Raw genomic sequence first — 15,305 nt, 5'->3', positions numbered from 1 at the left:
AGGTCCAATTTAAAACCCATTTTGACGGCCGTTATCAAATTGCACCGGACAAAGATCTCGTCATCCCTGTCTTTAGCTTTACATTCTGACTCACTGAAGAGAATGAAGTTGTTTACCACGACCCGGGTAGTATGTAGCTTCCGAGGCCCCTCACTGGTTCGATTTTACTGGGGCGGAAGTGTCGTGTGGCCATATTAAATATTTTTATAACTCATTGTTCTATCTGTGGCCATATGAAGTGATGCTAATGCTTGGGGGTGAAGTTGCCCCTAAAAACAGATCTAGAATCAGCTTATTGTACAAAGCCCAGTACTTGTGTTAATGGTCAATGGCGACTTGTGAGCAGTTGCCAGTCGCAGTTTGCTTCTGCGTCTGGCAAATGCAATGCCTGTTATCTTAAGTTCAATCATGCGTGTCTATGACTTCGTTGCATTCGGAGAAATTATACTTTACTTCATACTATTTTTAAAAAAAAATACTGATATAGTCGCATTTTTTCAGCTTTATTGGATGGTATGTATTTTCTGTGTGTTCTGTAAAATAAAATGTTATCTGCTGGACAATTATGCCCTCTGCTGATAAGGGGAAGAACACAGGATGGCCCAACCAGGCGATGTACATACAGTGCCTTCAGAATGTATTCATACCCCTTGAATTATTCCACATTTTGTTGTTACAGCCTGAATTCAAAATGGATTAAATAGATTTGATTCCTCTCACCCATCTACACACAGTACCCCATAATGACAAAGTGAAAAATGTTTTTAGACATTTTTCCAAATGTATTAGTAATTACAGTACGTCAAGTTTGGACACCTACTCGTCACAGGGTTTATCATTATTTTGACTATTTCATAGTAAAATGACAAGCATACACAAAACACGATGTAGCCACCACCATGTTTGAAAATATGAAGAGTGGTACTCAGTGATAGGTTGTTGGATTTGTCGCAAACATAATACATTGTATTCAGGCATTCAAGTGCATTTTGTTGCCAAATGTTTTGCAGTTTGACCATGCAGCTGTTCATGGTCTGCCGGTGGCCTTATTGCAAACATGATGCACATTTTGGAATAGTTTTGTTCTGTACAGGCTTCCTTTTCACTGTCATTTAGGTTAGTATTGTGACGTAACTACAATGTTGTTGATCCATCCTCAGTTTTGTCCAATCACAGCCATTAAATTCTGTTTTTAAAGTCACCATTGGCTTCAATGGTGAAATCCGTGAGCGGTTTCATTCCTCTTCAGTAACTGAGTTAGGAAGGACGCCTCTATCTTTGTAGTGACTGGATGTATTGATACACCATCCAAAGTGTAATTAATAACTTGCTCCACCATGCTCAAAGGAATATTCAATGTCTGCTTTTTTGTTGTTGTAATTTAAAAATATATATACCAATAGGTAGAAAATATCCCTGGCCTTTGTGGTTGAAATTCAATGCTCGACTGAGGGACCTTACAGATAACTACAGTGGGGCAAAAAAGTATTTAGTCAGCCACCAATTGTGCAAGTTCTCCCACTTAAAAAGATGAGAGAGGCCTGTAATTGTCATAGGTACACTTCAACTATGACAGACAAAATGAGAAAAAAAAATCCAGAAAACCACATTGTAGGATTTTTAATGAATTTATTTGTAAATAATGCTGGAAAACATTTGGTCAATAACAAAAGTTTATCTCAATACTTTGTTATATACCCTTTGTTGGCAATGACAGAGGTCAAACGTTTTCTGTAAGTCTTCACAAGGTTTTCACAAACGGTTGCTGGTATTTTGGCCCATTCCTCCATGCAGATCTCCTCTAGAGCAGTGATGTTTTGGGGCTGTTGCTGGGCAACGCGAACTTTCAATTCCCCCCAATTATTGTCTATGGGGTTGAGATCTGGAGACTGGCTAGGCCACTCCAGAACCTTGAAATGCTTCTTACGAAGCCACTCCTTCGTTACCCGGGCGGTGTGTTTGGGATCATTGTCATGCTGAAAGACCCAGCCACATTTTATCTTCAATGCCCTTGCTGATGGAAGGAGGTTTTCACTCAAAATCTCACGATACATGGCTCCATTCATTCTTTCCTTTACATGGATCAGTCTTCCTGGTCCCTTTGCAGAAAAACAGCCCCAAAGCATGATTCTTCCACCCCCATGCTTCACAATAGGTATGGTGTTCTTTGGATGCAACTCAGCATTCTTTGTCCTCCAAACACGACGAGTTGAGTTTTTACCAGAAAGTTCTATTTTGGTTTCATCTGACCATATGACATTCTCCCAATCTTCTTCTGGATCATCCAAATGCTCTCTAGCAAACTTCAGACGGGCCTGGACATGTACTGGCTTAAGCAGGGGGACACGTCTGGCACTGCAGGATTTCAGTCCCTGACGGCGTAGTGTGTTACTGATGGTAGGCTTTGTTACTTTGGTCCCAGCTCTCTGCAGGTCATTCACTCGGTCCTCCCGTGTGGTTCTGGGATTTTTGCTCACCGTTCTTGTGATCATTTTGACCCTACGGGGTGAGATCTTGCGTGGAGCCCCAGATCGAGAGAGATTATCAGTGGTCTTGTATGCCTTCCATTTCCTAATAATTGCTCCCACAGTTGACTTCTTCAAACCAAGCTGCTTACCTATTGCATATTCAGTCTCCCCAGCCTGGTGCAGGTCTACAATTTTGTTTCTGGTGTCCTTTGACAGCTCTTTGGTCTTGGCCATAGTGGAGTTTGGAGTGTGACTGTTTGAGGTTGTGGACAGGTGTCTTTTATACTGATAACAAGTTCAAACAGGTGCCATTAGTACAGGTAACGAGTGGAGGACAGAGGAGCCTCTTAAAGAAGAAGTTACAGGTCTGTGAGAGCCAGACATCTTGCTTGTTTGTAGGTGACCAAATACTTATTTTCCACCATAATTTGCAAATAAATGTATTAAAATCCTATAATGTGATTTTCTGGATTTATTTTCTTCTCATTTTGTCTGTCATAGTTGAAGTGTACCTATGATGAAAATTACAGGCCTCTCATCTTTTTAAGTGGGAGAACTTGCACAATTGGTGGCTGACTAAATACTTTTTTGCCCCACTGTATGTGTGGGTAGAGATGTAGTCATTCAAAAATCATGTTAAAACACTTTTTGCACACTGAGTCCATGCGACTTCTGTGACTTGTCAAGCACATTTTCCCTCCTGAACTTATTTAGGTTTGACAACTAAAGGGACTGAATACTTCCACTCGACACTTTTCAGCTTTTCATTTTTACTCTGTAAAAACGTCTAAAAACACAACTCCACTTTGACATTATGGGGTATTATTGTTCGTAGGCCTGTGACAATATTTTAATCCATTTTGAGTTCAGGCTGTAACAACAAAATGTGGGGAAAAAGTCAAAGGTACACAGATACCCTGTTGTAATACATGTAACAGTTGTTACTACAAAGTGTGGCTAACTGATTACATTACATAATAATTAGTCTGGAAACTGAATAATAATATTCTGTCAACCTTATGGGATAGAGACAAAAATTGTAGACCAAGTGAAATCAGTCATTACACTTCAATCAACATAATAAAAATAATTTATTTACAATGCCATAAATCATAAATTAGCAAGCAGCATTGGCAAAAGCAATATTAGTCAACAGCTTGCATAAGGTGTAAATTAATTTTGCATAAAATGCCCACAGTGGATGAACATCGATGCAGGTGAACATAGTGCTATTTAATATGAACATCACACCTGCAAAAATACATTTCTGAACCGTAACAATGAGCTTTCTACACGAAAACTCTTGTTTTACAATATTGCTTTGATTTACCATTTTGTTGTTTACATACTCACCTTAAAAGACAGTCAATATGAAACAACTGTACAAATAATACAACCCACAACTGATCACAAATAAAATGTGGGGGAAAAGAAAAAAAAAGATCTACTGTGAGAACCAACCAAATAAGCCAGGGGTGTAGTAGTCTAACCATAGCACAAGTACAATGGCTGCATCTGAAACGGCATCCTATATAGGGTGCCATTTCAGACATGGCCATTAAGTGACGATGCACACTTCAGTATTGTCATCTCACTAGACATATAGGATACAACTGTCAACTTCACAGTAATACACGATACAGAAAAACAGGTCTAAGGCATTATGCTAGGTCTTTAGCATGTTAAGGTACTTGCATGTAATATTTACCAATTGATCAAATAGCAAACTATAAATTAAAAACATTTTTTTCAACAAAAAAAAGTATTGATCAGTCAGAATCAGAGAAGAAAAACGAATTCAATTCAACCAAACCTTGTGAGTGAACTTAATATTTGTATGCACACTCTTTCGTTAAAACTTGTCGTTGTGATTGCCAAGATGCATACCTTACAAAAGGCTGTTAACACAGTAACACTTCATGGCTTACGTTTATTTTAAAGGTTGTATAATAAAATCTTTGGATTTGCAACGAGAGCAGTCCATCCATTCTATGACAATTGTTTTTTGCTTTCCTTTTTTTTGTGACTTAAATTTGCATCAGAGCATCCTAATCTTCAAAAATTGCTCAACTCTTAAAAAAATGTCTGGTTTAGGAAAATGTTGAATGAATTGGGAGAAATTGGCCATCACAAAAATAAGAAATATCCTTTGCAGCATCAAAGAGACATCATAATAACCAGTGCAAACCTACAAAAAAGATATTTTCTGGACACACATTTTCACAAACACTTGATTTATGTGAGGCCAACTTCATTTCAGCGTTTGCAGACAATTTGGAATTTTCACATTTTTCAACAAAAAAAAAGCAAAATTATATATAAAATAATTGCTAAATTATAAATTCTGTGAGATTTGCTATGTGCTTACAGACTATAACTAAACTGGAGTAGTACAGGAATATGGTGTGGAAAATTCATATTGCCTGTCCATTTTACACGACTGAAGCAGAACTTGTTTTGTACCTTCCAGGTGATCTATAGACATTACCCCCAATCAACAGTCAAAGACCACTCTAAAGAATTGAGTTATGCCTGTTGGCAGGCCTGTCCATTCCTTTCATTGTGAGGTTGAGGTGAAGTGCAAGGAAAAATCCTTACGCAAGAAGTTGAAACCCTGAAAAAAGTGAGTTCATCAACTCAAACGATATGACTGTTGGTCACATTTCAGTGGTTGTTTTTTGTAACACCAGGCTGGAGAGAAAACAGACATCTTATTTCATTAATTTATACTGCAATATATACACAACCTATGAACATTCACCTTCATACATATCGCAGCAGGGGTATTCACTTTAACATTTCATCTAAAACTACAGGACTTAAAATATGGAATTCAATTAGACACAATAAGGTAACATTTTAAGGGATACTTGTTAAGTCACTTAACCATTTCCTCCCTCTTATATAGTGTCATACAAATAATGTTTCTAAAGTTTAAAAACTATAAATACCTGTAAAACATTTATTTTATAAACCTTTCAAGAGACTACTTTAGTTAGGCTTACAATATAACCATTCAAAATCAAACACAATTGTATAGTTTATGCTCTTCGAGCCATTTATAGTATATCACTTGCCTCACACCCGTGCATGTGTATACAGCACAAACGCACAAAGAAAATATTGTTATTTGAAAAAAAGACCCGGAGAGAGAGTAGTAAAGAGGGTATTTTCTGGGGGGAGCTAGTCTGGGTTCTGTCCCTTAATTAATACATTCATCTGACCAGATGTCTGCTGACAGGATCAGTTTGGAGTCTATATTCTGTGAGTATGGGTCCGTTGTATGCATGTGTGTATACGTGTATTTGTCTGTATCCATTTTCTTTGTGTGTATGTGTGTGTGTATGTGTGTGTGTATGTGTGTGTATGCAAGTGTGTCTGGACGATATGGACAAAAATCTACGGTGCGACAAATTGCCTGACTTGATGCGATAATGATAAATAGAACGATAAGTTTACCACAGTTAATTTAGTATCCTTTAAACTACTACTACTATGGTTGTAGCCTACAATTGTCACATTAACATTAACCCATATTAGCAAACCTACAGCACCAGGCAAAAGGTTTGGACACCTACCCATTCAAGGGTTATTCTTTATTTTTACTATTTTCTACATTGTAGAATAATAGTGAAGACATCAAAACTATGAAATAACACATATGGAATCATGTAGTAACCATAAAAAGTGTTAAACAAATCTAAATATTTTATTTATTTGAGATTCTTCAAAGTAGCCACCCTTTGCCTTGATGACAGCTTTGCACACTCTTGGCATTCTCTAAACCAGTTTTATGGAGGTACTCACCTGGAATGCATTTCAATTAACGGGAATTTATTTCCTTCTTAATGCATTTGAGCCAATCAGTTGTGTTGTGACAAGATAGGGGAGGTATACAGAAGATAACCCTCTGTGGTAAAAGACCAAGTCCATATTATGGCAAGAACAGCTCAAATAAGCAAAGAAATGACAGTCCATTACTTTAAGACATAAAGGTCAGTCAACACAGAACATTTTAAGAACTTTGAAAGTTTCTTCAAATGCAGTAGCAAAAACCATCAAGCGCTATGATGAAACTGAAACAGGAAAGCTGCAGAGGATAACTTCATTAGAGTTACCAGCCTCAGAAATCGCAGCCCACATAAATTCTTCAGAGTTCAAGTAACTGACACATCTCAACATCAACTGTTCAGAGGAGTCTGCGTGAATCATGCCTTCATGGTAGAATTGCTGCAAAGAAACCACAACTAAAAGGACACCAATAATAAGAAGAGACTTGCTTGAGCAAATAAACACAAGCAATGAACATTAGACTGGTGGAAATCTGTCCTTTGGTCTGATGAGTTCAAATTTGAGATTTTTGGTTCCAACCACTGTGTCTTTGTGAGACGAAGAGTAGGTGATCTTTGCATGTGTGGTTCCCACCGTGAAGTATGGAGGAGGTGGTGTGATGGTGTATTGCTGGTGACACGGTCTGATTTATTTAGAATTCAAGTTACACTTAACCAGCATTGCTACCACAGCATTCTGCAGCGATAACGCTATCCCATCTGGTTTGCGCTAAGTGGGACTATCATGTTTTTCAACAAGACAATGACCCAACACACCTCCAGGCTGTATAAGGGCTATTTAACCAAGAAGGAGAGTGATGGAGTGCTGCATCAGATGACCTGGCCACCACAATCACCCGACCTCAACCCAATTGAAATGGTTTGAGATGAGTTGGACCACAGAGTGAAGGAAAAGCAGCCAACAAGTGCCATGCAGGTGTGGGAACTCCATCAAGACTGTTGGAAAAGCATTCCAGGTGAAGCTGGTTGAGAGAATGCAAAGAGTGTGCAAAGATGTCATCAAGGCAGAGGGTGGCTACTTTGAAGAACCTCAAATTTCCAATATATTTTGATTTGTTTAACACTTTTTTGGTTACTACATGATTCCATGTGTTATTTCATAGTTTTGATGTCTTCACTATTATCTTACCTGGAATGAGTAGGTGTGTCCAAACTTTTAACTGGTACTGTATTTCATTTCAAACTTCACATTTCTCTAGTATAGGCAAAATGCCTGCGAGAAGTGGTCGGTATGGTTGGTGTTGATAATTTCAGTTTATCGTCCTAGCTACATGTGTGTTTGTCCATTGTGTGTGTGTGTGTGTGTGTGTGTGTGTGTGTGTGTGTGTGTGTGTGTGTGTGTGTGTGTGTGTGTGTGTGTGTGTGTGTGTGTGTGTGTAGGACCTAAGTCACACTAAGGTGAATGAAGTTGGTTGGTTCAGGAAGTTGTGTTCTTCAGTAGATGAGTCTTTGTCCAATCAAAGACCCAGGTAGAACTGCAGGAGCTCCTTGATTGGTTGGATGCCAGTGTTTTCATTGGGTGTTGGCCATTTATACTGTGTTGTCCCACAATTGACCGGGGTTAGCAATAGTTCTGAAAAAGAACATGGTTATATCATTTTAAGGCAGAATTCAGTGAAATAAGACTGACAAAATTCTAAAAGAGACACAGGGGATTTGAAGGATGTAGGACGTATGCCCTCGATGACCCATCGGTGCGGTCTGTTTTGATGTGTAAACGTTTTTAAATCCTTAATGTTGGGCAGACAACATATGTTGAAACGTTACTCGCTCGAGTTGCTTCACATGTCAATCCTAACTGTTCTAGAATGAGGCTATCGCCTCGTCTCAAGCCATTATCATTCACCTGTGGAAGTTGGAGACTTTTGTTTAATGTTCCACTACATCACCACACTAAGGCTGCCTCCCAAACGACAACCTATTCCCTCAATAGTGCTCTACTTTATACCAGGGTCCATAAGGCTCTGGTCAAAAGTAGAGTAAAATGTGGGACATTATAGTACCAATTGGGGAAGCAGTCTACTACTATGCATCAAAGTCCACTGCATACATAGCAAGCAAACCAGTACTAGCTGGCAAGCGACTGAGGGCAGATCCTCTGGTAAAGAGCTTTTTATTAAAGTACTTCTAAATCGCTAAAGAGAAACTACAGTACACACAGGGGTAGGTGGAACAGGCACTGGACACACACACAGCCCCACACACACACACTCATTACACAGCCCCCCCCCACTCATTACATAGCGCACCCCCCCCCCCCCACACATTACAGCCCCCCCACACACACACTAATTACACAGCCCCCCCACACACACTCATTACACAGCCCCCCACACACACTCATTACACAGCCCCCACACACACACACTCATTACACAGCCCCCCACACACACACTCATTACACAGCCCCCCCACACACACACTCATTACACACAGCCCCCCCCACACACACACAGCCCACACACACACACACACACACACACACACACACACACACACACACACACACACACACACACACACACACACACACACACACACACACACACACACACACACACACACACTCATTACAGACCCACACACTCATTACACAGACCCACACACTCATTACACAGACCCACACACTCATTACACAGACACACACACACACACACACACACACACACATTATACACAGCCCCACACACACTCATTACACAGCCCCACACACACACACACACACACACACACACACACACACACACACACACACACACACACACACACACACACACACACACACACACACACACACACACTCATTACACAGCCCCACACACACACATTATACACAGCCCCACACACACTCATTACACAGCCCCACACACACACACACATTCATTACACAGCCCCACACACACACATTATACACAGCCCCACACACACTCAATACACAGCCCCACACACACACACACTCATTACACAGCCCCACACACACACTCATTACACAGCCCCACACACACACACACACACACACTCATTACACAGCCCCACACACACACACACTCATTACACAGCCCCACACACACACATTACACAGCCCCACACACACACATTACACAGCCCCACACACACACACACTCATTACACAGCCCCACACACACACACACACACTCATGACACAGCCCCACACACACACATTACACAGCCACACACAGTCATTACACAGCCCCACACACACTCATTACACAGCCCCACACACACTCATTACACAGCCCCACACACACACATTACACAGCCCCACACACACTCATTACACAGCCCCACACACACACATTACACAGCCACACACACTCATTACACAGCCACACACACTCATTACACAGCCCCACACACACTCATTACACAGCCCCCACACACACTCATTACACAGCCCCCACACACCCCCTTTCTCTCCCCTCACCTGCTCAGGGCCCATGGAGGAAAGGCTTTCTGTAGACACAGAGGTCATGGTCATCTGGCCTGCTGACATTTGGTTCATGTTGCTCATGCTGCCGTTGGAGGCCATGGGGACACTGCTCATGTTCGGGTTGGTGTTGCTGCCGTTGTACATTCCACTGTTAGGCTGTTGGGGCACGTACTGCTGAGACTGTTGCGTGAACATGCTGTAATGGAACATGGAAACAAAAAAGTACATATTCAAGTCACTGATTTTACCACAGGTTGATGAAAGAATTTGTATAATGAGAGCATACTGGATACATTCTACAGACAGTATACATTCATGCAAAGTCAACACATAAGTATATGATCATAAGAACCATGACAACTAAATAGACGCTAAATGCATAGGTTAGTAGTAGGATGAGGAATTACAGATTTCCTGTATATTCCCTCCTGATTCAGGTAACCCCCCAACCAGAATGTCTGGATGAGGAATTACAGATTTCCTGCACATTCCCTCCTGATTCAGGTAACCCCCCAACCAGAATGTCTGGATGAGGAATTACAGTTTTCCTGTATATTCCCTCCTGATTCAGGTAACCCCCCAACCAGAATGTCTGGATGAGGAATTACAGATTTCCTGCATATTCCCTCCTGATTCAGGTAACCCCCCAACCAGAATGTCTGGATGAGGAATTACAGATTTCCTGCATATTCCCTCCTGATTCAGGTAACCCCCCCAACCAGAATGTCTGGATGAGGAATTACAGATTTCCTGCATATTCCCTCCTGATTCAGGTAACCCCCCAACCAGAATTTTTGGAAACCCTTTCCGAAGATAACTGATATGGTTGCAAAATTAATATATCAGAAATCTAGTCAGAGCTGCCAGTCAGTCTAACCTGTTTCCTGACATGTTGCCCTGAGGCCAGCCGTTCATCTCAGAGGATGGCTGGTAGGTGGAGTTGGCCTGAGTCTGCTGTTGCATCATGGGGCTCTGGACATGGCTCATGCGGGGGGACATGACAGGGCTCTGGGGGGTGGTGGCGCCGATGAAGCCTGCATCCTGCTGCTGCTGGTTGATACCTGACAGGACCAACAAGGAGATATGTTATCAATACGGAGGGCTGGAGTAGAGCAGAAAACACCCAAACACATTTAAATTGTCAAGACAAGATCGCTTGAGGTGCAGTCTGCTTGTGCCATCATTCCAAGTCTTTGTCACTCATTGTCATGCCATGTTTGACTTGACAATGACAGCAATGAAGTTGGTAAGAGAGCACAAACATACCTGGGACCAGGCTAAAGATAAGCTGTGTGTTGTAGTTGCCTGCAGCAGGTATGTTCAGGCAGGAAGAAACAGAAATACAGGAAGAGCCAGTAAAGTAAAACATATGCAGTTGAGTCCAAAACGTTGCACAAGCAGAAAATCAATAGTCACGTGAATGGGTAAGAGGAGGGGGATGGAACTTGGTCAAAATACTACAGGCCAGCCACAGCCATTAGCCTGTGTGAACAGCACCAACACAAAGCAATAGAAAATGTGATCATGCTATTTTGTAATTCTTATCCATGCATCATATGAAATGGATTGTTTTAACTAGCATGACAAGAGAATGATTAGTTAATACTATGGATTGTGAGTCCTTGGATTTCTTCAGGTAGATAGAACTTGGAGGTTACATGAGGCATACTACTTCATTGCTGTTCAGCGAAACCATGACAAAATGGAGAACTTAAGAGAAACAAAACACCACACAGTCACGCAGCCACCAAATAAAACCAGTGTATGATTAGAATGATTATCAGTTCAAATTCAACCTAAGATGTGATAGGAAGCCAGTAGCACAATGCTCCATGGTGTCTGAGACAGAAGTACACACAGCGAGGTGACCGGGCAGTATTAGAGTATACCTGAGCTGGGAAACTGGAAGGCACTGTGCTGCTGCATTTGTGGACTCACTGCGGCTCCAAACTGTCCGCCTACGTTTCCCATCATCCCTTGCTGATTAGCCAGACTCATCTGGGAGGAGCCATGCGGGATCGGGGAGGAGTGGAGAGGGGAGAGGAGCTGCTGAGCCCCCGGGAGACTAGGGGACAGCGGGGAAAAGGGGCTGGTGGAGGGCGGTGGGGATGTGAGCCCAGTACCGTAGCTGGCCGGGTAGGGGAACTGCTGGGGGTTTGCCTGGGGGATCCGAGGGTTGGTGCCGGGTGGCATGCCGGGGGACTGCGAGGGTCCAACTGCCCCAGCAGCCATGTTGGGGGGGATGTTGAGGCCCTGGGCCCGCATCAGCATGGCTCTCTGGTGGACGTGCTGCTGGCGCTGCCGTAGGTGGTTACTCAGGTACTCCCTCTGTCTCTGGGCCAACATCTGAGCATTAAGGGTTCCCTGGAAGGACAGACGGACAAATACACATTTTGATTTAAGACATTTAGTGTGCGTCCCAAATGGCACCCTTTCCCCTATATAGTGCACTATGGGCCCTGGTCAAAAGAAGTAGACTATATATAAGGCCGATTTTTGTCACAGTGGATGGTCAGGGGGCCGTAACATAATTATAATAATTTGTACACTGTAAATTGACCACAACTAAGCCCAAAAATATATTATTTTTTAAAATAACAATAATTTCTCACCTTGATTACATTGAGACGCGATCAAATCTTTTTTTATTTGTGGGAATACTTGGGAACAGATTTGAGTCACACACACATGGAGCTGTTGTGTTACAATAATGATCTGCTACAGTATTTGACGAACCTGGTTGGGTACACTGGGTCTGAGAGGTAAATTCATGTTGGACACACCCATCTGATTCATCATTGGCTGACGATTCTGCTGAAAATAGAAAGGAAAGAAAATGAATTGAAACATTTTAACAACTTAAATATGTTCATTACATAGACCTTCCCATTCTGTAAGGCCCATTACGTGATTAAGACCAAAGACATTAAGATAATGCACAACATTGAGTCATCGTTATAATTTGTTTAATACATTTCTCAAACTCTCCAGCAGGCGGCAGAAGCTGCCTCAGAGGAGGAGACTATAAGCTCTTATTTTCAGATGTCCAGTTCAGTTTGCAATGGTCTTACATGTCAAGTTCCTTTATGATTTTGACGGGGAAGGGTCAGGGTTGTGCAATTATCGTATTTATTCCAAATGCAACACCATTTCAAGATTTAGCCTATAAATTGTCCTTTTCAGATCAGGATGTTCATATATGCCTTATGATTTACAATGAGGGCTCTAGGTGTGGTGTGTCTGATTTTGAAAGGGGAAAGTTAGTATATTGGGCCACAGTATATATTATTTAGAACATCTTTTCAAGCTTTTAAAATGTTTCTTTGCAGATGAAGACATGAATTAGAACAGGGCCAATATAAATGACAGTGAGGGCTCCAGGGGTGGTGTGTCGCCCTACCAGCTGTGCCTGTAGTCGATGCTGCAGCTGCAGCCTCAGGTTGTTGGGCTGGGCGGGCACCGGGCCTCCTGGTCGGGCAGGGAGTCGCAGCATGGGGTAGCCCATCCGCTGGCCCATCAGACCGGGCATACCGTGGAAGGCAGGGTCTTGATGGCCCATGTAGTTGCCCTGTGCCATGCTGCCAGCCTGGGGGTAGTGCTGGCTGTACATGGGTGGCTTCATCATGGGCGACTCCTGACTAGGATACTGCTCCTGCTCCACTTGCTGGCCCTACAAAGATCGATCAAACAAGGTAAGAAATGGAGTCACATAGCAGGGCATTTGTAAATGATACAATAGGTCAGTGTTGTTTGTTTTGGCTCGTCTTCTTTCCGTTAATAAGTAATGGCTTGCTAACAAAACTAGCCAGCTAAATTCATTTAAGACTTTGTAGTTTACACCAACTTGCATAATATCGCAATCCATTTATAAAATGACAACGGAATCCACAGCAACATACACATTCCATATAGACCTTAGGGGAAACAAACTACTATTTGTCGATGCGCCCTTGAGCAAGGCACCTAACCCTAATTGCTCCAAAGTCGCCATTGATAATGGCAGACCCTGGCTGGTACCCCACTCTCTGAGGGTGTGAGAGTTGGGATATGCAAAAAACACATTCAGAATTCACACATGTGCATGTGTGAAATAGGACAAATATAAGCACCCACCAAATTATTATTAGTAACTACTGTACAGAAGTCACTGAATTACAGTACTGAACTACAATAAGCCCTCTAAAGGGAAAATGTAGCTGAGCCCAGCTGCCTGCCTGCTATAGGCTTGTTGGCCAGGGTCATAGACTTGGATAGAGGGCACACTTGTCCATCCTAAAACAGGTTTTGGACCAGCGCCATTAAAGGGGAAATGCGCAGTTAAAACAATAACAAAGCATCTCACCGCCAACGTTTCTGTAAAAAGCTGAGGGACTGTAAGGAATGACCTTCCATGATATCAAAATCATTGTTTTAACCATGTTTTGAGGGTATAGAGTGTTTGTTTACATTAACCTTGTTCACAAACATTGGTCTAAAACAAGCTTATATTGCAGGTTTTAATGAGGAATGAAAGTCGAACTAAACTCATTAGGTATTTATAAATCACAATATTCAAGAATCAACGGGTACATATCATTCACTTCAAAAATGTATGTAGCAACTGCAGATTGCCCCATTAGTAAGGGATTTCACCATTTTGAAGTGGCAATTGAAAAGATAGGAGATGAGCTCTCTCGTACCTTTGTGGCCTGGGCAGATTACAGTGGCTAATAGAGATTAACTGACTGACCAGAGTAGGGATTCCCAGGGCGCGGTCAATCTCCTCCAGGCCGTCAAAGTCTTTCAGCACTGAGTAGAGCTGGCTGAGCAGGGCTTCCCCATCCAAGGGCCCCTCCCCAGGCCGCGAGGGGGGACACAGCGCCTCCTCCTGGAGGTTACCATACACCTGTCTGTGAGGAACACATTTCAGTACATTTAGTTCATTCAGCAGATACTCTGATCCAGACTAAGTTCAGTAGGAAAAAACAAGGACATTTCAGTTATCGCAAGTAGACCCTTTTTACAAAGTGTGGGTGTTAAGTGCAAGAACACGACATGCCACAACACAAGGTCGGAGGTTAGAGATCGAGGTCAGACAGATGAGGGCCGTGTGGCCAGAGGAGGTCACTACGGTGAGAATCACCTGCTTCTCATCAGACAGACACCATCATGTGCATACCATACAACTTTCAAACTCAACAGCCACTGACTGTGCACTCAGGACACAAGCATACAGTAACATGCTCCAACTTGTCTGGGATGTTCTCATTATCTGGTGAGTGAACAACCAGAGTAGGTTCAGAATGTGACAGTTCATTGCATCCGAAATGGCACCTTATTACCTCTATAGTGCACAATTTTCAAGTGTGTCAGAGATTAGAGACGTGTGAGGTGTGTTGTGCTGTCACTGAGAGAAGAGGTCTCCACTAGGACTGAACGGCTGGAACCCGGTTGCAGAGATTTACCGCCCTTTTCCCAGGATAAATAACTGAGAAACCGGTCAATTATAATAAATTACGTATATGAACCGCATGACGTTAAATGGAATGTAACTGT

At 42.3% G+C, this 15,305-nt stretch overlaps 1 protein-coding gene and 1 pseudogene across 5 annotated transcripts in view; both read right to left on the bottom strand.

Annotated features, from left to right (window-relative positions):
• LOC124009406 overlaps positions 1-235 on the bottom strand; it is a 31,512-nt pseudogene extending 31,277 nt beyond the window's left edge.
• A 7,371-nt stretch (positions 236-7,606) lies between these two features.
• The window catches only part of LOC124009903 (nuclear receptor coactivator 2-like), a 61,159-nt gene continuing 53,460 nt past the window's right edge, over positions 7,607-15,305 (bottom strand). For 2 of the 5 annotated variants that reach the window (XM_046322145.1, XM_046322146.1), the window contains exons 15-21: positions 14,500-14,659; positions 13,171-13,440; positions 12,507-12,584; positions 11,660-12,134; positions 10,648-10,831; positions 9,765-9,966; positions 7,607-7,892 (exon numbers count right to left, since the gene is read on the bottom strand). In XM_046322145.1, the coding sequence (XP_046178101.1) occupies positions 7,881-7,892; positions 9,765-9,966; positions 10,648-10,831; positions 11,660-12,134; positions 12,507-12,584; positions 13,171-13,440; positions 14,500-14,659 (1,381 nt within the window). In that variant the 3' untranslated portion in view covers positions 7,607-7,880. The remainder of the gene's footprint in view (positions 7,893-9,764; positions 9,967-10,647; positions 10,832-11,659; positions 12,135-12,506; positions 12,585-13,170; positions 13,441-14,499; positions 14,660-15,305) is intronic. The other 3 variants (XM_046322149.1, XM_046322147.1, XM_046322148.1) reach the window with 3 other exon arrangements.

This window comes from Oncorhynchus gorbuscha, linkage group LG22, assembly GCF_021184085.1.
Source record: "Oncorhynchus gorbuscha isolate QuinsamMale2020 ecotype Even-year linkage group LG22, OgorEven_v1.0, whole genome shotgun sequence".
Lineage (NCBI taxonomy): Eukaryota > Metazoa > Chordata > Actinopteri > Salmoniformes > Salmonidae > Oncorhynchus > Oncorhynchus gorbuscha.
This window is presented reverse-complemented; position numbering and strand designations above follow the sequence as displayed.